A 24,758-nucleotide genomic window follows, 5' to 3' on the forward strand; every position below is an offset into this window, starting at 1 on the left:
CACGTTTGTCCTGGAGAGGAGCATGGCCTGAGTTCTGGCCTCATCTTGATAGTCTGTGTGTTCCCAACAGGGAGAAGATGAATCAGTCACCCTCAAATCCTGCACACGGCGGAAAACGGACTCTATTGAGAAGCGGTTTTGCTTTGACGTGGAAGCAGTAGACAGGTGAGTAGTTGTCACACTTTTTCTCAGGAACAAACATTGCCGAATTTGGATTTCTTTTCCATTCATTCAAAATTTTCTGGTTTTTTCCCCCTCTTTCCCTTCTCCATATAGACCTCAGGCCAGTTACTGATTTGCAAGAATCAGTATAGCCTCCCCATACTATAGATTCAGCCCTGAACCCCTGATTGGTTGGTTTAATTTTAATGTCAGGGATTCCCTTCTTGGGAATGTGTATTATGTCTCAGGAGGATGAATATATGTTTAAAGAAAACTGTTTAGCATGACTGTTTCAACTCTTTAAGATTTTTTACTTAAAAATTTTTATGTAATGATTCGAAAGGAGTTAGGTAAAGGGAAAAGTGGAAGAAGTTCTATCAATTAAAGAAAAAGCTTTTATGAGAGAGTAGCATTGACATGTATACACTACCAAATATAAAATAGATAGCTAGTGGGAAGCAGCCGCATAGCACAGGGAGATCAGCTCGGTGCTTTTTGACCACCTAGAGGGGTGGGTAGGGAGGGTGGGAGGGAGGGAGGGAGATGCAAGAGGGAGGGGATATGGGGATATATGTATACATATAGCTGATTCACTTTGTTATACAGCAGAAACTAACACAACATTGTAAAGCAATTATACTCCAATAAAGATGTTCAAAAAAAATTTTTTTTTAGTTACAGTATTTCGCCTACCACTGTGTGTGTGCATCCAGGAAAGAAAGCAAACCGCTTTCGATATCAGTCTTAGGAGAGGGAGCTCTGTGTTGTGTTCCTCAAGATTTACAGTCTCATTAAGTTGTACCATTTCATGGTGTTAAGCTAGTTTGACAGCATTCCAGTTCTTTGAGACACTTTACTTGGCAACAGGTTAATTCTTTGAATGAAAGCCATGAGTTAAGCTTATTTGAGCTGTCTATTCAAGATCAGCAGTGCTAGCACAAAGATCCTTAAATCTCATCATGATTGTCCTATAATGCTGTTAATTTATCCCCTTTATTTTTTACTTGTTTTAAAAAAGCTACACCACTTTGTCAAGCCAGTATCTACCCTGTCTGGGACGTTTACCTGTGGCCACTTTACGGCAGCTCTAGAGGATCTGGAGCGCGAGTACCACCTGGCGTGGGCTGCTCCATGTGCTGCCAGGTTTGAAATGCCTTCTTGAGGCATGGTGTGTCCCTGTGTTGTGGCCCCGGAGGCTGCTAGAGCGCCCGTGGAGAGAGCATGCCTGTTTAGCCTAAATCAGACGTTCATGGAAACTAACCGTGTCTCATTAGCAGTCTAGTTATTACAGCTTTGGCTCTCAAGTCAGGCAACCCGGATCTAAATTTTGACTTTGCTGCTGAGTAGCCATGTGACTTTGGGCAAATCACTTAATCTTGCAGGGTCTTGATTTCATTCTCTGGAAAATGAAGATGGTTATAGTACCTGGTTCCTAGCATTGTCAGGATTCAAGAAGAGAAGGCATATAAAACACTTGGCAGACTGGCAAATAATAAAAGCTCAACAGTTAGCCTTTATTATCTGTTAATTAGCATGTCCTGCATGTTTACCTGACTTGGTATTTCAAGAGCTAGACTCTAAATGCAGAGAAATCAGTATCATTTGTAAAGAAAAGAGAGTACCCCAATCGTTCACCATGTGTGGGTTGTGAGAGGGGAAGGGAGTGGAGAAGGGCTGTATGGTGGGGTAGGTGGAATTGGGGTAGCAAAGGGGGATTGCAAAAAGTGTGCCTCAAACGAAGATGATGCTTGACTTTAAACAGATCCTGAGTCAGGATGCCTTAAGCCCTTGTAGGCATCTCCTCTATTCTAAGCATGGAATTTACTGGAGTTCATATTGTTGGAATCCATGAAAGATGGATTAGCAGATGTACTTGTGTGGAAATGGAGCCAGTTGTTTGATGCTGGTCAGCTGAATAGTTCCCAGAGATGATCGCGTGTTTGCAGGACTGCCTGGGTGAGGGCAGTGCCCTGCATTGCAGCTCTTGTTAGATTTGGAAATGAGGTCAGTGATTCTTTATGAAGCTGAATTGTTTTCTTCTTCAGAAGTCTCCCAGAAGTTGCCGAGAGTTGCTTTTTAGGCAATTAAAACTCACCATGGTTCCTCCATCTCATTTCCACCCTTACCAACACTTCCTACCGCCTTCCCCCTGTATTAGGCCCAGAAAAGCTTTGCACGTCCCGATTATAAGCTGAGAGCAAATGTGTCACATTCAGCATACTGAATGGGTTTGGGAAGTCGATTTCTTCTAGGTCATCATCTCTGGTTCCCTTGGCATGAAGCGGAGGGGCATGCAGTTGTGGAGCAGAATGAGGCTGCTCCATCTCCTCTTAATAAGCAGGAGGGGAGGAGATAGTACTGTTGTATTGTTTGTAGTTTTGATGTTCTGTGTATTGTGATGCTTTCTGCCTGGGGAGAGCCTGCCCCCTTTCGGGGCCGACCAGTTCTTAGAGTCAGCCGAGGGCTCAGCGTGGTGAGCGCCATTGACGTGTGGACTTCCAGTCCAGAGCCACAGCACCTCTGCTGGCTCCAACAGCCCAGGAGGCAATATTCCTCTACCAGACACCTAGGGACCACTCCCACAGCCTATTAGCACCTGAGAAATTATTCAGACCAGCCACTCCTAAACGGTTTACCTATCCCTGCCTTGCCTTTGCTGCAGAAACTCTTAACAAAGGTCGTGGTCTAGGCTCTCCCCTCCGACCACTTCTGCCTCCTGGATGGTGTTGGTGCTTTCCCATGTGGCCCTGTGTGGTGTGCCAAGTGTCCTGTTTCTAACACCTGTGAATATAAGAAACTTGGTTTGCCTGAGCCCCTTCTGTGTCTCCTTTTGTGGTCACACCTGACTGGCCATCACCCGAAATAACACAGAACATCAATGAAACCCCTTCTCTCCATTTTCTATATAGGTTGTCGTCTTTGGTCTCAAAGGTTAGGGTACTGTTGGCAGTATTTTTTTTAGTGTCTTTCTGCATTTTCCCCCCACATCCAGGAAGGGACTGAGGTGAGAGGGAAAAGGCATTTCCACACACTCAGGGGAGGCATTCCTGGGAACTCTGCCCGGAGTCCTGTTCTCTGGAAAACTCCTACACCTTGCTTTTTCACTAGCGTACTTTAGCAAGGAGGGGATGTGCTGCTAGCTGTCGTGCTGTCTTTTCAACCTTCCACAGACTTCTCAGCTTCTACCTGCTGAGCTGGGTAGACAGAGGGGCAAAATGCAAAGTTTAGCACCTAGGAAATGTGAAAGTAAAAGAGGGAATGGTTATATATATATACATATATATATATATATATATATATATATATATATATTTTTTTTTTTTTTTTTTTTTTTTTTTTTTTTTTGCGGTTCGCGGGCCTCTCACTGCTGTGGCCTCTCCCGTTGCGGAGCACAGGCTCCGGGCGCGCAGGCCTAGCAGCCATGGCTCATGGGCCCAGCCACTCCGCGGCATGTGGGATCTTCCCGGACTGGGGCACGAACCTGTGTCCCCTGCATCGGCAGGCGGACTCTCAACCACTGCGCCACCAGGGAAGCCCGGGAATGGTTATATTTAATAGCATGAGGTTTTAGACTGTTCCCAGAGTATGTTAACCTGTAGCATGGATAATCATTATGTAGTATCTATTAGTGTTTTATTCTATCAAAATATTAATACATGCTAAAGTGTGGATTATTTGACTTAGAATATGTGATGATGTGTGGTTTTAAGGTTGAATACTTTTATCCTTCAGGCTCAGTGATGATGTTTCACGTTGCTCTGTAGCAGAAGCTGTAGCCTTTAGGAAGTGATGTTCTAGGAGGTTGGGGTTGCAAGCTGATGACATCAGTGTCTCTTACTGTGTGGTGAGAACCACTCACTCTCAGCATCCACAGGGGTGCTTGTTAGAACTATAGCTATAGGCCCCAGACCTATATAATCTGACTTTATGCAAGAGAGACCCTGAAATCCACTTTTTGAATAAGCTCTTCTGTTACCCTCTATTCTTAATCAGAATTGGTACATTAAACAGCAGGCATATCACAGTACAGTTTTCTCAGAGCACATGAAAGCATTTTCCTTATTAGAAACATAACAAGCAACAGTAAAACAAAAATAAAAAACCCCTCAGCCTTCTTTACTAAGGAGCTTAATTCTTAGCCTTGTGGAGAATATAGCTAGTAGTAAAGGTGATCACCAGCCTCTGTTACAGGTTACCAGGAGAAAAGCAACAGCTATGACCACAGTAAAACCCACTTTTTTAGTTAACTATGGAGGTGGGGTGAGGGGACCAGCAGTAAGGGAGTGCTTTCTGGAAGCTGAACACTGTTCATGTATTTCATGTAATTCGCGTGTAATCCTCACTACAGCCCAGGGTGGCGTGTGCTCCAAGTATCTCTTGGTACTGAGGAGGAATCTACAGTTTAGAGGGTGAGTCTTACCCAAGTTTCAGGTGGGATTTGAACTGAGGGTCGTAGGACCTCATTGTAGGGCGCTTTGCTGCCTCAAAACTCAGGGTTTTCAGAAACATTTCGAGTGATAAGCCCAGTGCTATCTGTACTTGGATTTCAGGGCCACCACTGACAGTCACTTTGCTGACTGCAATCTGAGGAGGGCTTTCTCACTCTAATCATTGGCATTTGGTGCGTAAACTAATGGTGGGTGAACTAAAGCAGCACACTTGCTTCTGTTCCCATATTTCCTGCCCTGTACCCTTCAGAGAGCCCTTGCGTGACTAACAGTTTAAAGAGGCACTGCAGAGAGAGCACAGGCCAAGCACAGGGCACATGGTTCCATAAATGCTATGTATTTTTTGTACACCTCTTCTTTTACCTTTTATTCTTAAGATGACACTCATTTCTGTTTATCTCAGGAGACTAGCATAAGTAAGAAGTCAAAGCAATAGTGCCATTTATCAGTTGATTGTTTTCATTGTATCCCAATGCGTTGCCATCAATTTATTAATCCTCAAATCCTGCTGGAAAGGGGTTAATCTCTGACATTTCCGTCCTCTAGGAAGAACTGTTGTGACTCTGACGCATGAATGAGCTAGAAATCAAATTAAGGGTTAATCCAGCGCTTAGGGGTTTAGATTTATAGTTCTTGAACTTCTTGTGTCAAAGATCCTCTTTAATACCGTGGATACATTTCAGAACGTTACTTTTAATTCTTACATCTAAGTTCTCTTACAACTTTAACATCACAAAACTAGACCTGTACTCCCTTCTCTGTATCCTCCATCCTTCCATATTGACTTCCACATAATTACATAACTCTACGTAATTACATCGCATCTATCCCTTTTCTCTAGTGTCTGCCTTTTTTTTTTTCCCCTTTTTCACAGTACTAGTTTTGGGGGGAGGTTCAGACCTAAGAAGATGCTGAAGACCCCTGGACTTTTCTGAGCAAATGTTGCACAGGCTCATATTAGCTCTTCCTGCCTTTGGCTTTCTTTGAAGAGAATTTTATTGTTTGCAACACTGAAAAGTGAAAGTTAGTAGAAATTCTTGTGACTTCAGTTCCAAACTGAAAAATTGCTTAGACTGAGGGATCATGTCCATCAAATCAATGTGATGCTTCTTTGAGTTTCCCTTCTGGTTTTGTTTTTCAATTCATTTTCAGGACTCTAGCATTTAGAATATTACGTGGCTTTAAATGAACATGTGTGGGTTGCAGTAGTTGTGGGTGTTGCTACAGCATTCTCTGAAGAAGAATATTTTCTTATTTTCCTAGAAGATATTTGTTATGGCTTGAGTCGTGTACCTCCCAGATTCATACGTGGAAATTCTAATCTTCACTCTCTGACAACGAAAATTATTTGGAGATAGTAGAGGTCTTTGCAGAGGTAGTTAAGTTAGAATGAGGTGATTAGGGTGGGCCCTAATCCAGTATGACTAGTGTCCTTATAAAATGGGGTAATTTTGACACAGAGCCAGACAGGTACACAGGGAGAATGCCATGTGACCATGAAGGCAGAGATCAGGGTGATGTGTCTTCAAGCCAAAGAATGCCAGAGATTGCTAGCAGACCACCAGAAGCTAGGAGAAAGGGGTGGAAAAGATTCTCCTTTCCATACTTCAAAAGGAACCCATCTGCTGACACCTTGTGCTCGAACTTCTAGCTTGAGACCTGTGAGATAATAAACTTGTGTTGTTTATGCCACTCAGTTTGTGGGTCTTTTTATAGCAGCCCTAGCAAACCAATATAGTATTGAATAAGAGGGCCTTTCTCACTGAAACAGCCATAAAAGGGGCCCCCGACAGCCTTTTAGATGGATGGCCCAACACACACTCCTTTCACGTAAGTTACCTTCCGTATTCTGGATACTCTTTACGGCAGCCTAAGCTTTCATTAGCTTTTTAAAAAGTCATCCTTTCTTATCCCTTAATAAAGAAACATTCTTTGGTGCCTTTGTATTACCTTACCATAGAACCAAACATTTGAAAGTTTATATGTTATTTTGGTTAATGGACTAAAGAATAGATTTATCATTTTTTCTTTAAAGTGTGTTAACTCTTTTTGAGGGAGCTTAGTGTAAAATTCCTGGGTAAAAATGGGACTTCATCTAAAAGCAACTGTTAGGGGTAGTGGTGTGTCATACTTGCCAATGTCTGTCTTCAGTCACTTTGAACAATTAACTCCACCGTGCAGTAACTTATGGAAATGAATGAGCAAATGTAGGGGAAATATTTGTTTAAGCTAGAGAATCATGGTGGTAGTCATCTGCCAGCATCTCTGCATTTGTTTATCTTTAAGAGATGTCGCACAGATGTATGTGACACATGTGTATTTTCTCCCAGATGTCTTCCAGGAGGGACCACTAAACCATATGGAAAATAATAGAAACAAAAGGCTTCTTTTTGATGCACTGAATCAATGTAGTCTCTTGAGAGGTGGTGTTTATACTTGGGGAAAGGAAATAATTAGCATGCTTTATGTTTTCCAGGACTAGCTGACCCCAACAGAAGTCCATACATTTCAAGACGTTATGTAGGGTGTTGAGTGCCCCTTTCCCACCCTTGGTACTCTCCAGAGGTGGGCAGCAAAGGACAACTTATTAGGATGACAGGGGTACTGGGTGCTACTGGTGTCACGGGGACCAAGACAAGCACAGTCCTTGCCTTCATGGATCTTACCGTTGATTGTAGAATGGGCAGACACATACACATACATTCGTGCAACTGAAGGTATAAGTACTAGTACGTTGAGTGTTCCAGCAAACTTGGAGGACCAGAATGCTGTAGGGAAGATGTAACACACAGAAGGACTTCACCCTTCTACTCTTACAGAGAATGATGGCATGACTAGAATGCCCTGAATTTTCATTCCCTCTCTCCTCCCCTCTCTTCCTCATTTATTAACCATAACTACATACTGGAGACTCTACTGACCGTGGAGATATAAAGTTTAATGAAGCATTATGAATCTAATGGACTTTCCTTCTTAAAAGTCATCTGATTTTTCTTGCAAACCAAATCCAAAGTCCTCCTTCTGTGAGCTTTCCACGAATAGGTAAAGAGAGACAGCTTTCTTCTGAACCAGTCCCAGCCTGGCGTGTCATACCCACTGCCAACTGTATCCTCGCATCCCACCGTGTACTGTGTATTTGCACAGTGTACGAGCTTTTCTTTGTATTGGTTGGCTGGTTGTTTAATTAGGTATGTTTTATATAACTCTGTTCAATTCTAAATATCTGTCTCAGGTAATTTGCTCCCAGAGGCAGAATAACGTCATTTTATCCAGTTTTTAATCCAGTACTGTGTGCGTGTGGTTGTTCAATTTTATTTTTTATGGTAATGCAATTTTTGAGTTAGATTATTTTGTTCTTTCCTTCGGGACTTTGGTGAAGTACTGTGTAAGAGACTACAGGAGCTGAATCACGTTAGTTGATATTTAAACTAAAATTTGAGCGAGTACACACACAAACTGCATTTCTGTATAGGTAGGACAAAAAAAAAACAAAACAGGAAAATGGGAGATTGGTAAGAATAGTGGCGGCTAGAAAGATTAATGGAAAATCTGAGTAATCTACCCCAACCCTCCAGTGAGTCACCACTCTTATTTCAAGTCCATTTTTATAGAAGGCTGCATGATGCTGGTAAAAGATCGAGGCAGTCCTAAGTTTGAGTTTGAGATCTGCTTCTTTACTAGCTGTGTGAGTCTGGGCTGGTGGTTTAACCACATCTGTAAGGTGGGGCTAATCATACGTACCTTGCAGGATTATTTTGAAGGTGGAATGCTGTAATATTCTTCCCTGATGGTAGTTCTCTGTCAGAAGAGGTTGTTCCTTTGAAGTTTTTTGCTCTACCCTAAAACCCGGGACTTGCTTGTTCTTAATGGTGAGCCATAGCTTTGGAGGGTATTTCTTTGAGCCCGTTTGTTTCATTTTGATGGCCTTTTTCCTATAGTGCCATGACTCTTCAAGTCATCAGTAAGCTGTGGGTGAATACAGGTGCTTTAAGTGTATATCCGCAAAGGGGCTGCCAGGGGAAGAATCTGTTTTCAAATTATATATGCGATAACCCGTTATTTATCTACATTTCCTATACAAGATAAAAGGTTTAAGCCCCTCCTTCCAATTTATGGTGTCAAAAGGAAACCGTACTAATTTTAAGTTAAAATAATACTCTATTAGTTTGGTATGTGGTGTGTATGCATGTACTTGTTTGTGTGTCTTCGTGAGATTGTGTGAGTGTTAAGACTGTGTTTTCCAAAAAGAATCATCTTATGTAACAGACTTTGTTTCAGTGCTCAGCCTCTAGGTGGCAGTTTTGTATATGTATTAGTGACTATTAGCTGGTCCCGTTGAAAATTAGCCGTCCTTTATACATTGACATTTCGTAGTCAGTGGTGCGTGCGTGCGTGCGTGCGTGCGTGTGTGTGTGTGTGTGTGTTTCTGTGGCAGAAATCATCATGTGAATATTACCTCTTAAAGGAAGGGTATTCTAAGTGACTCATTCTTTCTCTAGAAATTCCTTCCTCCCACCCTTTTGTGATACATCATTTCATACCCAGTTTCCTGCAGAAGCAAGCATGCTCAGTTAATGTAACTTCTGTTTAAACATTACATTTAACCTTGCTTTCTGAGCTCAAGTGTCGGGCTCTTTGCTTCAGGGACAGCTTATTTGAGGATAATGAAAACAGATGAGTGATTGGGACGGTCTAGTGTGTGTGCTGAGAACCAGCCAGTCCTGCTTTTCCCTCTTGGTGTGGCCTGTCTTTATCTTTTGCAACAGATGAATCCATTTTTCCTGGTTTCAAACTTCCCCTCCCCTCCCCTTCTCACCCCTTGTTTGAAATAATATTTGATTTTGCCTTCCTGCTGGTTGGTTAGAGTGCTGGTCTCAGTGCCATTGACATTTTGGAGAGGAAATGGCTTTTTCCTTCCTCAGAGGGTGTTCTCCTGCTCTGACTTCCATGATTTGGGTGGGCTGCGGGGGGGGGGGGGGGATATTGTACTTTCTGAATTGCTCCTTGGCTGTTCTGTAAAATGAGCTAGCTAAGAAGTTCTTAGAATCTTTAGAATTCATGTATTTTTTAAATTACTGGGTTTTTTCCCTTTTAAAAAGTTAAATGAGAAAGTATTTGCTGATGGATTCTGGTTTAAGTAAGAGTGGGATGTGTTCGTTAATGGACTGTGGTGTGAAGTAAGGCAACCTTATTTATATTACTTCTGTTACTTATTTCTATTCTTATTACTGTTTCTATTCTTTAGCCTGCATAGTGAAATTTGGAGTTTTACTGATTGAGTATACCAGTTTATTTGCCAATTTCTAAATATAAAATGAGTTTACTTTTTAAAAATTGAAACGAAAATTTTGCTATCACGTAAGTCCAAAGAAAGGAGATGGTCAACCAGCAAACTCCACTTACCTGCATGTCTGATCATCATGAGATAGAATACTAACAAAGAAAAATTGATAAATGACCTAGAAGATTCCTTGAATTAGAGTATTTTTCAGTTTGTTATCAAAATAACAAGTGTTTGCATTTCCCCTGAGTGTTACTCATCCTGGCAGTTAATAATGCTTTCTCCTGGTGCTGGGCGTTGAAATCTGCTTACTCCTATGTCCTCAGTGCCCATGGCATGCACATCACTGGCACTCAGTATGTTTCATTTAAGACTGTGTAACTTAATGTGCCAAAGATGTCTTTGTCTGGGTTTCCTGTTTCATGACTTCAGTCTCCTTTAAAATAAAAGTATAGGAAATTATCTGATGTGATTGGCATTATTACTCTTCAGACTATTATCATTGCTATGGTCCTAATTATTTTAGGACCTTTCCTCCCAGGACGTCACTGCTGTAGGTTATAATAGGTTATGGTTCATTCATTCATTAGGATCAGATCCTTTCTAAATAATTGATTAGAAGCCTGCTTCTGAAAACTTCTTAAGGTGTGTGTGTGTGTGTGTGTGTGTGTGTGTGTGTGTGTGTGTTTGGGGTGGGGGGCAGGGGAGAGGAAGTCCGGGGAGAGGAAGTCCCTTCCTCCCTCTCCCCTTTCCTTCCTCCAGAGAGAGAGAGAATGAGAGAGAGAAGTGCCTTCTTTCCCCTCCCTCCCTCCTTCCTCCTAAGGAACTGGTCACCCTGGATCCCCAGGGCACAGACTCTGCCTGCACAAGGGGGCAGTACAGTGTTGCGCTTAAAGTATGGGCCTTGCTATAGAGTCAGGCAGACTGGGTTCAAGTTGAGGCTTTCTTGCTACCTAGCAGTGCAAGATTGTGCAAGTCATTTCTGAGTCTCAATTTTTAAAATAAGTGTAATGATAGTACTGCTTCATTGCAAGGAACAAATGATAATGCAAGCGAAGTCCTTAGCCTGGTGCTTGGCCCATAATAAACACTCAGTAAACCTTAGCTGCAGTTGGTGGGCCACTGGTTTGCAACGTCTGGTTTCCCTCTCACGTTCTATTTCTCTCACCTGTACCCCACCCAGGTTACCATGCCATATGTATTCTTCTCATGTGCAAGGATATGGAATGCACAAGCATCGTCAATGGTTGATTATCTCACGAGCATGCATAGTTCTGCAGATTCATAAGTTTTTGTCTCCAGATAGTAGATGAATGTTGCCCTCCTGTGATGACACTGGGTCCACAGTATTGGAAAAAATGGGAAAGTATCCCAGGGTCCTCCTTCATTGATGAACTGGGAAGGCTTCTGCTAAGTTGGACTGTGAGGTGCATCAAGAATACAGACATGCATCATTGTTGGTCCCGGTGCATGAGATGATGTTATAACATGTGGTGATGGCCTGGGGTGGAGCTCAGGTAGGGAGAGGCAGAGAAGGACGAACACAGACCCCAGAAATCGCAGGCTGGTGGTCCACAGACATGTTTGGTTTGGCTTGAGTTGTTTAAGGCAACATTTTAAAATGGGAAAAATCTGTAAATATTGATCGTGACTTCCCATGTGCCAGTTGTTTATACGGCTGAATGGCGGATGCCTTCTTTGGGTGGGGTGTGTGCTCTTCACTTTGCTGCAGTCTCCACCATGCCCTGTTGTCCCCATCATGATGACAGGGGACAGCTGCCACTTTGCCTTGCATTTGCACTGTTGTTTTTCTCATAGAGGGGAAACCCCCTTTGTTCCTATGACTGTATCAGAAAGCAAAAGTGCAGAAGAATAACAGGCTGCATGTTTTAAGGAAAATGAGATCGAGCCTATTTTCCTTGGGGCAGGGAAGAATCTTACCCAGTTTCACTCATTTTGCTTACTTGCCTGGTCACTCTAGATGTCTGACTCTGTAATTTCATACCCGCACGGAAGAGATGTCATTCTCCGGGATTATTCTGCGTTGGCCATATCTTTGTGTAAATGAAGATATATCATATGTTTGTGTAAATGAAGATCTACTGAAACCTTGAACACTTAAAATTGCCAAGGAACGGCTAGGGACCAGTTTTCCAAGTAGCACTTTAAGAGCAAAGGACCACTTCCTTTGGCGCTTGCATATCTCTTTTCACCTGTGGATGGCAGTCCATTCTCCAGACCTTCATTGTTTCCCTCTGTCTTCCTATCTAAACATAGTGAGGTAGGTTTCATGTACAGGCTGTGAGTACATGTGTTTCTGTGGATGCCACAGTCCTTCTTTTACTCTGAACTTGACCCTTAAATGTGCCATAGTGTGGATAGAAGCTGGGGAATGAACTCCTGCCAGCAGAAGATTTATAGTCTTATGAATGAGTAAACCCAAGATCTTTGGAGGTCGATTTAGAAAGAACAGTACTGTTAGATTCTGAGTGTGTTTGTTTCAGCGGGGTGGAGTGAGTTAGTAATAGCATTTCCTGGTCCAGTAGGAAGTGGGCGAATTGCCAGGCCACTGAGATCACCACTGTTGACTCAGATTCAGGAATAAGATTAGAGTAGGGAGGTTGTCGAGTAAGCCTGGAATCAGGGCTGGTTGTGATTCTGCTTGCTCCTGGCTGATGAGAAGGCTGTGAGCTGACATCAGTAGTCCCAGGTTCCTGGATGTGCCGATAAACTATGTATTGCTTTATGAGGGCCCTTTGTGGAGGCCAGAGTTGGAAGGAGATGGGGCGGTGGGTAGCAGTTTGCCCTGTGATAGTTGAATAACTATTTTCTGCATCGCCTGTGTAGTGTGAGAGGTGAGGTGCTTAGAGAAAGTTGCAGATCCTTGTTCATGCTTCTCACGCTGATCCAGATATAGCACTAACCAAGGACATATTCAGAGTGAACAGGAGGTGCTGTATTTGATGTAGAATTGTAGGATTGAGCCACAGGAAGGATTGTAAGTCATTTGTTCTTTCTCTCATCTGGTGGGTATTGGGAGCACCCTGGCAGATTTTCTAGAATTTGCTGAAGGCTCCTTCTTTGTCCTTAGCAGTTATCGGACATTAATTCCAAAAGGGGGAAGTAGGCCACTGTGATGCTTTATTCAGGAGGAAAAAGGAAATGGCTGTGATGTCAGAACCTGTATGTCAGTCTTTGGCCTGGCTTACTTTCTGGTAGAGGTGTGATTTTTCAGTGCTGTGTGACGGTGTTTTGGGGGTGGGGTCATGTGTATCAGAAGCACCATGGCTCATTTCTTTTTCTTTTTAACCTGCTCTTCTCCCTCCATAATTTTGACTTGCCGTCCATTCCTTCCACTGACCTGCCGCTCATTTGCCCCTGTGATAACAGCTAATTTTCGGAGCATTTACTGTGTGTCTGACACTTTGAAATGCCTTACACATATTTCACTTAACCTTCACAACAACCCCATGAGGTAGGCACTCATTCTCTACCTTTTAAAGAATAGCATAGAGTAGTTCAATTACTTGTCTGCTAGGGAGCACTAGAGTCAGGATAACTACTGAGTTTAGATGAGAAGTAGTATATCTTGGGTTTTTTTAAACTTTTTTTTTTAATGAGGTGTAATCAGAGTGAAATGCATAAATCTTAAGTCTGTGTCTTAATGACATTACACACACAGACACAGACACACACACACCTGCGTGACCACCCAGCTCAAGTTGTAGAACATTTCTGTGACCCTAGAAGGTCTCCTTGGGCTGCTTCCCACTCACGGCCCCTACTCCTTCCCCAAGACAAAATCACTGTTCTGACTTCAGTCACCACAGATGACTTTTGTGAGTATTTGAACATCATATAAGTGGAATCACATCATTGGTAGTCTTTTATGTCTGGCTTCTTTCCCTCATTATTATTATTATTTTTTGTTTGTTTTTTTTGTGGTACTTGGGCCTCTCACTGTTGTGACCTCTCCCGTTGCGGAGCACAGGCTCCGGGCTTGCAGGCTCAGCAGCCATGGCTCACGGGCCCAGCCGCTCCGCGGCATGTGGGATCTTCCCGGACCGGGGCATGAACCCGTGTCCCCTGCATCGGCAGGTGGACTCTCAACCACTGCGCCACCAGGGAAGCCCTCTTTCCCTCATTATTAAGTCTATGAGATTCATTCACGTTGTTGCAGTAGTTGGTTCTTTTTTGTTGTTGTTTGGTTGTTCCATTGTTTAAATATACAACAGTTTATTCTTTTATGAATGGATATTTGGCTTTTTGTTGTTGCAAAATTTGGCCATTATGAATAAAACTGAGTATTCTCGAATGTGTCTTCTGGTGGATGTATGCGCTCATTTCTCTAGGGGATACATCTAGGGGTAGAATTACTAGATCAGAAGGCAGGTGTCCATTTAGTTTTAGTAGATATTTCCAACGTGGTTTTATCACTGTACTCTCTCACTAGCAATGTATGAGAGTTCCAGCAACTCTGCATTCTTGCCAGTACTTGTTATTGGTGGTCTTTTGAATGCTCTCCATTCAGAAGGGTGTTTGTTTTATTTCATTGTGGTTTTAATTGCATTTTCCTGATGAGTCATCATGTTCACCCTGTTTCTTATGCTTGTGACCACTGGTGTGTCCTCTTTTATGAAATGCCTATTCAAGTCTTTTATCCATTTTATTAATTGGGTCGTTCATTTTTTTCCTATTTATTTGTTGGCATTCTTTGCCTATTCTGGATATTCATCTCTTTGGAGATAAAAATCACAAACGTCTTCTCTTACTCTCTTAATAGTACCTTTTGATGACTGGAAGTTCTTTATTTTGGTGAAGTCCAATTTATCCTTATTTTTTGTGATTAGTGCTTTTTGTGTTCTTTTACAAAACTCATTGCCTTTCCATCTCTTGGGTATTTAGAGGCAGAAAAAAATGTGGAGAACCACTGGCCATTATCGGATTCCTGTTTTTGGATTGGCTGTTTGCCTACAGTGGTGTTCTGAGCCCTCATATTTAGGAAGCACTTTAGGTTTCACAGAGCTCTTTATCATTCGCCCTCATTTGATCCCAGGCGGGAGCTCACTAAAGGCCTTGCAGGAGCGTCTAGTCCCTTTTGATGGCAAGGGACGTGGGTGGTCAACACGAGCTCTCTGGGGGCCACAGTATCTCCAACGTTTCCCGTGGCTTTGTGCTTGAGGACAAAGCATTAGACTGCTTGGTTCAGATCCTGGCTCTGTAACTTGTGGACAAGGTACTTAACCTATTTGAGCCTTGATCTTCTCATCTGCTAAATGGGATAATGAGAGTATACCTCCCTCATGATGTAGTTGTGAAGATGAAATGAATTAATTAATAGATAATGCTTAGCACACTATCTGGCACACAGTGCTGGGTTATTATTCTTGTAGTTGTTCTTTTATTATATTGTTTGATAGGGTCACAATTGTTTTTTTTAAATTGAAGTATAGTTGACTTAAAATATTAGTTTCAGGTGTACAACATAGTGATTTGATATTTTTATAGACTACACAGCATACAAAGTTATAAAATATTGACTGTATTCCCTGTGCTGTACGTTACATCCCTATGACTTATTTTGTGGTTTGTACCTCTTAATCCCCTTCACCTATTTTGTCCCCCCTCTCACTCTTCTCGCCTCTGGTACCCACTAGTTTGTTCTCTGTATCTGAGGGTCACAGTTCTTTGCAGAGCTGGAAAGAGCTCTGGTCATTTACTCCATTTCTCTTTTATTGTGTCATATTTTCCTTTTCTTATTCCACACTCCCACCTCGTGAGTTCTGTCTCTTTCCCTCTCTTTTTCGTTCCACTTTTGTTATGAAAAGCCAGATGCATTTCAGAAATGAACGAAATTGACACCTGAATGAAAGCATACTGTCTTACAGGGACTGACATGGAACGTGTAGGGCCATTGAGAGTTTTGTTTGTTTTCTTTTGTTTTGAGGGATGGTGGTTAGTAGGGGCATAGGGATGGTAAATATGGAAAGGAAGTTAACTGCTTGATTCCAAAATAAAGTTGACGCACTTACCTTGGTTCTAGGAATTACACACATAAGAGATTTATGTAATAGTGGTTTAAGGGATAACAAAGGAAAAGAAATTTGAAGCTGAGTGTTTTCTAGATGCCTAGAAAGGGTAGTACATACAGATCCAGATGTACATACACCAGGCTAAGAGAAAGTTTTCTGAACCTGGGGTGATAGGATTAGAATCAAGGGTGTCAAATCTACTTTAGTCAGCTCCCCACCACCCCCTCACACAATAAAAAAGGAGAACAAAACCACATGTGGAAAAGAATGTATATTTTGATATTTCTTCTCGAAATGAAAACAAATCCTGTTGACTTTCCTGGTTGCTAAGGCCCAGTGGCCCACCCTTCACTGCCTCTGAGTTTGTCTGAACTTCCTCTTTGTGGCTCTGGGTAGAAATTTCACACTGTGTGCCATGAAGCTGATGTGACATCTGCGAGGTTCCTGAGACCTTGGTCTGCAAGGCAGCTCTTGCGGTCTCACTGTTGGCTGGTGAATACCTAGCAGGAAATGAACTGGAGACACGTTGGCATGTAGAGAGTAGCTCTACCCCAGCGGGGAGAGGAGAGCGTCTTTGCTCTCCAGTGTGGGGGGAACAGGAAGGAAAAAGGGGGGCGTCTGGGTGGGCAGAGGGGCCTCAGGATCCCCTGGGGAGATGGTTAAAATCCAAGTTTGCAGGCCCAGCCCCGAAGTTCAGGTTCAGTGAGGTGGGGCTGGGCTGGGCACCTCTATGCTAAGGGCATGCATGATTCTGAAGCCAGGGGTCCAGGCACAACAACGTTTAGAGCAACACACAGAGGTCCAGGCCCAGGGACTAGAGTTCCACAGTGGACTGCAGCTTTGTAGACGTTTTATCTCAAAGCCGTTAAAGCTTTGTGTGTGGCTGGCTTTAAGGTGGAAAAGTAGAATCAGTCCACCCAGCCCCCGGCCGTAGGGCTGTGGCTGCCAGCAGTCTGCAGATACCCAGCGGGTCAGGCACACTGGGTGTGCTGATAGTGGTGGGAAATGGGCCCTTGGGCCTAAGAATGAGAATTTCTGAGAAGAAGAGGGAGTGTCCTGGCCGGTTCAGGGAGTCACTGTGTCTTCTGAGTCACTGTGTCTGGGTGCCAGCATGCAGTGTGGCCTTCACGGGAGTGACTGCCCTCTCGGGAGTCAGCGTCCATCCCATCACCTGCCTCTCATCCACCCTCTTACCCCCCGTCCCCCCCACTGCTCCTCCCTCTCTGTCTCTCTGTCCCCTCCCCCCCCCACCTCGTTCACCACCTCACGCACTCACACCCGCACCCCAGTGTCCCTCATCCCCGGCCCATCTCTACTTAACATGTTCACATCTTTGAAAACTTTTTTTCTTCAGGGATGTTGAGGGATGATGACTGAAAAGAAACAAATATGATATTTAAAATACATTCAACATAAGTATTAATAGATCTAACCTATTCATTGGAACTATGGAAATAAGCCAGGAACAGTGACTGTAGGTGGGTTGAGTGAACAGGCTTTGGTGCTCGTGGGCCCAGGCTTGTGCTGCGCAGGGCATCGCGGAGCTCGTGTGTGTGTGTGTGTGTGTGTGTGTGTGTGTGTGTGTGTGTGTGTGTGTGTGTGTGTGTGTGTGTGTGTGTGTGTGTGTGTGTGTGTGTGTACGTACACACTCTTCTGTGATCCTGAGCAGTGCTGCAGTCTTAATTCTTGTTCAGGGGACTTCGGCCTTCCTTTTAGGCTTTCTCAAACTTTAAAGATGAGGATTTGAGTCACTAATTCGTAACTTTTTGTGGGTTGCAGTTTGAATTGTTTGTCCAGAAAAATGCATACACATTTGGTGGGGGAGGGTGGTTTTTAGACTCTCTGGGACCCATCTGTGGACCCTAAGTCAAGAACTCCTGTATTAATGAGCATAGAGGGCTTGTAGCCCCTGCTCCCAAGTTCATGTTTGTGGCACACACCTCTTCTTGTGTGACATCTGTAAGGGGTACACAATAAACACCATTTGATATTGTGTGCATGCTTTCTGAAGGGTTTGTGCTCAATGTGAAAGAACAAGCAGATTTCAAGGAGAGAGTGAAAAGAGCTAATGCATGTAAAGACCTTAGCATCTGCCATGGTAAAGATTCACTTAAAAATGCTGTATACATTTAGTATAATCATAATTATAACACCCATTACCCCCATAAGACTTTTTCCTGTCAAAAGCAGTTTAGAATCATTGGACTAGATACTAAACCAGGATCCCTCCAGCGTGGATGTTCCCCCTCTTTTTATTGAGTCCAGTAATTCTCTTCACTTAAGAACATGTTTGTTGTAGTCCTACTGGGAGTAAAGTACCCTAGTAAGCATTCTGGAGAAGAGGAATGAATATGATCTCAAACGCTGAAGGGAATCACTTGACTCCTCTGTGTCCCTTACCTGTATGTAGAGTCCTGTCTTCTGTGTTTCCTCCCACCTCCCTGAGGGAGGTGGGCTTATTGAGAGGGATTTGGGGGTGATAGCTTTGCTTTCTGAGGCTGGAAGGTGGCTCTGAAGAGCTGAGGGGTGCTCTCTCTCTCTGTGCTGTCAATCCCAGCAGGCTCTCACTCGGTCACTTAGATGTCTCTTTAAGGCTCACCTTCATCAGGATCTCTCTACCTGTGGTGCTGGGTTCACATCCGTGTCCTCATTTCTCCGCAGGCCCGGAGTTATCACCATGCAGGCATTGTCTGAAGAGGACCGGAGGCTCTGGATGGAAGCCATGGATGGAAGGGAACCTGTAAGTAACAATTCAGGGAAGTAGAGCAAGAATAAAGGTCCCGAGTTGTTTGTTGTTTCCTTAGTGCAGTGATTTTTGCCGTTGCTCTAAATAAAGCCTTGGGCTCTTGAGACCAATGTACCAGAGGGACTTTTTTTAAAATTCCTGGACTGATGTTTGTGGATATTGACACTGCTTCGGTGTAGATGCAACTCCTGAGCTTTGGCCTCTCAGTCTAAGGCATGGGTCCTGCATGATGCCACACCAGAGACCCCCCCCCTTCACCGAGGCAATTGTAGCACCCCGAGGACTCTTAGAGGAAGCACAGTCCAGTCTGGCTTACTTAATACCTATCGATGCCTCCACAAACTGCAGTGCAAAGCGTTACCTCAGATCCATTTTAAGAGGTTAGATGATGATAAAAGTGTATACAGATGGTGCAGAACCTTTACTCCTTGCCCTCTGGTTCAGCCTCCCATTGCCGTAGTTGGTTCATATCCCATTATAAGCAGTGGGATTACCCGGGCCCACGAAAGGAGTTAAGCCTAGTAATGTGATCCATGCTCCCATTTCAGAGATGCTGGTCTTTGCTGGGTGATGTAATCTTGTGGTTTTTCTGCATCTTGTGATACGAGAAACCCACGGAAAAACCTTGGGGGAAGTCCCTAGAGTCACAGTAGTCATCTTAATTTGCGGCCAAGGATCTCAACCCCAGTATTCAGCAAATCTCAAGGTTACAGAAGTCGTACGAGTATGGTCTAACCATGTCCTACCAGTAAAAGATAAAAAGAATCCACATTGTCAGAGGGCCAGTAATTGGACCAATAATGATCACTTATGAAGGCACTGTCAAAAGGGGGAAGTATGTGCAAGGGACATGAGGCATGCATAGCCTCTATTGACTGTAGAACTCTGTGCATCAAGTGGGGTGTCCAGTATAGATGATTCCAGTTCATTTGTGTGTCTCTGTCTTAGCCTACCCTGATTAGGTGGTCTGTATCGATTCATGTCATTTTCTACTCAGGTATTTTGTATCCAAGCATGGAACTCAATACAGGCAACTAAGCATAAGCAAATAACTAGTGTTTGTATAACATTTAATAATACAGAGCAAGATTTAAAGAACTATTTAAAGATTTAGGTGCAGTTTGCTAAACTCTAGGTAATTAAACATTATTTAATCTTAATTCTTCTGCTGGGCTAAGATACAGGATACCCCTGATTTTCCCCGAATACTTTGTTACTGATAAGTTTTGATAGCTCTCTCAAAAGCAGATACACATTTCTACCTTCGGGGCTTTGTGGGCACAATAGCTGCTTGATGTCATAGGCCTTTGGAAGCAGTTCCCTAAGTAGTCCTTCATATCTTTGCTGTTGTCACCTACCGTTAGTTGTGTGTAAGGCACAGATTTGGCACATGACTTCTCTTAACCCATTTACTCCTCTTAGTGCCTTACAAAGTAAGTGTTATGATTCCATTTCACGGATGAGGAAACCGAAACTTAGAAGAGGTTAAATAACTTGCCCCAAGTTACACAGATTGTAAGTGGCTATATTACTAGGGTACAGGCTAGGTCGCTGTAACAGAGGGACTTGAAAGTGCGGTGGCTTAAATAAGATAGAGGTTTATTTCTGTCTCAGAGTTCAGAAGTGAGCAGTCTGTGCCTAACAGGGTCATTGTGCTGAGACAGGCTGGGACCTGGGGCCCTTTGCTGCAGTGCTTGCACCTGGACACACCTCTCCTTGAGCAACAAAATACAAAGAAACTATAAGGGACTGAAAATAACTGGGTGCATGCGCAGTTGGGGCAAATTCTGGACAAAAGATAAAAAGAGGCCAAAAACCTCACAGCCACTTTTGAAGAACCCAGAGCAAAAGCAGGGGGTCGGGAGCAAAAGCCCGGTACTGCGCATGCTCCCTGCACACGACACCACCTAAGGGGTGGGCAAACCACCTAAGCTACCCCTCCAGCCTGACCCCTGGACACACCCCTACCCTCACCCCATATAAGGAGCAATCTCGACACCCCTCAGGGACCTGTTACTTGTTCTCACTCCCCCTCACCTGCTGCAGCAGTGGACCCAATAAAGCCTTGCCTGAATTTCTTGTCTGGCCTCTAGTCAATTTCTATTGATTGGGGAAGGCCAAGAACCCTGGTCGGTATCAGTGCCATCCTCAACCCATGGCTTTCCATGTTCCATTCATTTCCATTTTCCAGGCAGATAATGGAGATGAGAGCATCTGGGAGCCAGAAGATGCACACCTCACTTCTGTGGGCCCCCAAATAATTACATGGCCACATATATCTACCAAGGAGGATGGGAAAAGTAGGCTGAACATAGGCAGCCATGGGCCCAGCCGGTGCCCAGGGGATCTTATCACTTCAAGGAGGAAGAACAGAAACTGTGGGGTGGCTCACAGTTTCCACCACAGTGGCAAAGCTAGAATTAGAACCCATATCTAGCCCTAAATGTCTTTGGTTTTCATCTTTAATAGAGGTAAAATGTCAAATTGCCTTCTAAGAGTCCTCGCTCAGTACATTTTTACAGTACTTTCTCTGACTCTCTTGAATGTTTCTTCAACTCATAGGGGAGGAAATACCCAGGAAGAAAAATCCTTTCAGGGCATACTATTCTTCATATGAGTGAAAAACCCACTTGTGTGTGTGTGTGTGTGTGTGTGTGTGTGTGTGTGTGTGTGTGTGTGTGTGTGTTCCCTCCGATAAGCTGGAGTTCTAAAACTGCTCCACTCACTGCGTTTTAAGCCTCCCCACCTCCCTCTCCCACCACTTGATATTTGCTTTCTGTCTGCATATGCTTGGTTTTCTTACTAACCACCTTAGTTTCCCGTAGATTAACATCTGGCCTCTGCAGATGGAAAGTGTGCTGTTGAGAGAGACATCTCCTTGCTCCAGAATGTGCACATTAAAACAAGTTTAAGCACAAATAATTGTTTTCTAAACATAATATAAATTTATTTCCTCTTAGCAACATAGAGTTTGCATTGAAAACCACACCTCCGTGTGCTTTTAAGTTTCCTAAAGACAGAGAGAAATACAGAAATGTGATGACAGTATAATTGGCAGGAATATTAGGCCTGATTTTGTCTCCCATTGCTGAGAGCCTCTAGGGAGCATTACCGGAGGTATATACCCAGACAATTAGCAGCTCCGGCTTTAATCACCATCTCCCTAATTAGTTAAAGCTGTCCCCTTGGGAGTTTTGGCTTTGGTAAGGGAGCAGAAACCTCTTTCTCTAGCTGATCTTAGAGTATTTCCCTTACTTCAGGGAGATGTTAATGGCAGCACCTATCTTTTGTTTTTATACTTATAGCTCGGTTGTTCTGTGATTGATTATTAAGTGTTGGGTATTTTATTTCCTTTTTTTTTTTTTTTTTTTTGGAGCCATTGGTAATCTTGGTTTCCACCCTTTTTGTTCTTGCATTGTTCAATAACACCTCAGGATGGTTGGTTGGAAAAAAAACCATAAATGAACCCCAAATCAGTTGATTTTACAATGTTTTAGTTAATTGTTAAATAAATTACAGTTTTTAGCACCCAGTGACATTCTAGTCTAAAGAAAAGTCAAATGTCTTTATATTATTGATGGATATGTAATAGAGGAAGAAATTAGAGTCATGTTTCTATAATGAGCATTATGGTTTTGATCCATGTGATGAATTCGAATTCAAATGAAGGAAACCCAATTCAAATTTGTCTGAGAAAAAGCTGGAGTCATTGGCTTACATAACTGAAAAATATTGGGGTATAGTAGTTCTGGCCCATCTGAATCCAGGGGCTTCCATAATATTTGGAGTTGGTTTCTTCTTTTGTGTTGGCTTCATTTCCAAGAGGTTCTTTCTATGTAGTGGTGATATGCTTCCTAACTGTTCCAGGCTTACATCTTATTATCAAGAACAGGAGCCAGGAAACTTTTTCTGTAATGGGCCAGATAGTAAGTAGTTTAAGCTTTGGGGGCTGCATAGACACCATGGCAGCTATTCAGCTTTGCTCTTGTAGCTCGAAAGCAACCACAGACAATATGTAAATGAATGAGTGTGGCTGCATTTCAATAAAACTTTATTTATAAAAACCGGTAGAAGGCCAAATTTCAGTCATGGCCTGATATCCCTGGTCTCTAAGTATAGTAGAAAGAGAGCTTTGCCTAATAATTCCAAAGAAGTCCCATATTTGAATTTTAGTGGACTAAATACTTGGACTAGAGGATGGGATAGGTGAATTGACCAGATGTGACTCACCCGCCCACTGCACTAGAACTGTATGAACGGTGGAGGAAGGTTGGCTTCCCCTGAGGAGAAATCAAAGTATTGTTATGTGAGGAAGGGCAGTAGACATGAGGTAGACAAAAATGACACAGTTTCTCCCAGCTCTGATATCTATACTCCATTAAATTTTCAGTTCAGAGAGCTTTTTCTTTGATACTTGGCCAGGAGTGAAAACCACAAGTTTACCCTGAACATCATACTTCATGGTGAAAGACTAGGTGCTTTCTCCCTAAGAATGGGAACCAGGCAAAGATGTCCACTCTTACCACTCTTATTCAGCATGGTACTTGAAGTCGTAGCTAGTGCAGTAGGGTAAGAAAAGAAAAAAGGCCTACAGATGTTGAAATGATTCTGCTGGATTTTCTTCACTTTCTACTAAATCTGGGCTGACAAGCTATAGAGTCACCATTCCAGCCACATAAGCTTTCATTTTAATATTCTGTGGCTACTGTCTCAGGCTTGAGAATAGACTTTCCATATTAAATGGGACACAGAACCTTAGTTCAAGCTGCATAAATACTGCAACCAGGAGAAATTTTAGAGACAGCAAATTTCCTTTCTCTTGGCTCCTTATAACTGAAGTTCTCTCCTTTTCTTTTTTTATATTGCTCATAGCATGTTCACTAAATTAAACAAGCAGATTAGAATCAGTACCAGTCTACGGACATTACCAACACGTATACACCCAACCTGATGTATTTATTATTCTCTCTCCCCCATATGGAAAGATGACTCAGCATGTCATTGGGACTAATAGGGTAACCTGGAGTCTCAGAACCTGGACCACTCTAATCTTTAAACTGTGTTCCCACATATTCCCGCAGCTGTGATTAGTGGTGTGTGTCTGGAAGTGCTTCTCTTACCTCCTTATTTTAGAGGTATTAGTCTTCCTTCACACCCAAAGATTCTTTAGTAAAATTAAATATTTCTCCACTTTGAGCCAGTACTTGAATCTCTTTTGACATCCAGAAAGTTAGAAAGTTGGCAGATGCCAGAAGTATGTGGAATTAAATTAAGAGGGAAGAAACAGGTGGTGTAGCATCAGAGATTGTGTGTAAATACATATATTCGTTTGCAGCTATGAAATTGCCACTTTTGTAAGTCAAAAATGGCCAGATATTGGCGAATTCATATGGCTCAACCTCCTAACTGTGCAGCAGAATGAAGCCCACAGCCAGGCCAGTATCACGCCCTTATTTATATAAGCGGGAACACTACCTAAAAAGGCCAGTCAGTGGTTGATCTTGGGTCAGTTATCCAGGTCTCCTAGCTTCCAGCTCTGTGCTCTTTTTACTACAACCTATGCACTGCTGGATTATTAGGAAGTCGTAGTTGATGGCATCTACCCATCCTTTTTAAGTGGAGCTCCTCTGTTGTGGCTGCTGCTATGGAAGAAGGGAAAAACGGGGAGACTAAGGAAAAACCACTCCTCTAGCAAGTGGACAAGACAGCATGGCTTCCTACTGCTCACCTCCATTTTAAAGAAATCTTCCATTTTAGTCCTTGTGGACTTTGAGACTGAGCAAAGTGTGCCCTTCTCTCAACCTTTCTCTGCTAAGCCCAAGTTCCAGTCCGTGAGTTCTTAAAGAACTCATAGAATAAATGGGCAGTTGCATTACATCTTACAGTCTGCACCTGATATCCAAAAGAGTGAGCTGTTTTTTAAAGGAAAAAATAAGATTGATGACCGTTCAGATGAGATCCCGTGGTCAGAGGCAGAATGTCATGGTGGTTAAGAATGTGGGCTCAGGCAGCCTGGCTTTAAATTCCTATTCACCACTAATAGCTCTCTAACACTGGAAAATGACCTGGTCCCTCTGAGTGTGTTTCTT

The 24,758-nt window shown here is 43.0% G+C and overlaps 1 protein-coding gene across 13 annotated transcripts in view; it reads left to right on the forward strand.

Annotated features, from left to right (window-relative positions):
* ARHGAP26 (Rho GTPase activating protein 26) overlaps positions 1 to 24,758 on the forward strand; it is a 543,304-nt gene that overhangs the window by 155,305 nt on the left and 363,241 nt on the right. For all 13 annotated transcript variants that reach the window (XR_009539612.1, XR_009539613.1, XM_060143876.1 and 10 more), the window contains exons 10-11: positions 71 to 165; positions 18,585 to 18,663. Coding sequence is in view for 11 of the 13 variants with exons in the window: in XM_060143876.1 (XP_059999859.1) it covers positions 71 to 165; positions 18,585 to 18,663 (174 nt within the window). In the remaining 2 variants the exon portion in view is untranslated. The remainder of the gene's footprint in view (positions 1 to 70; positions 166 to 18,584; positions 18,664 to 24,758) is intronic.

The sequence above is a fragment of the Lagenorhynchus albirostris genome, chromosome 3, assembly GCF_949774975.1.
Source record: "Lagenorhynchus albirostris chromosome 3, mLagAlb1.1, whole genome shotgun sequence".
NCBI lineage: Eukaryota > Metazoa > Chordata > Mammalia > Artiodactyla > Delphinidae > Lagenorhynchus > Lagenorhynchus albirostris.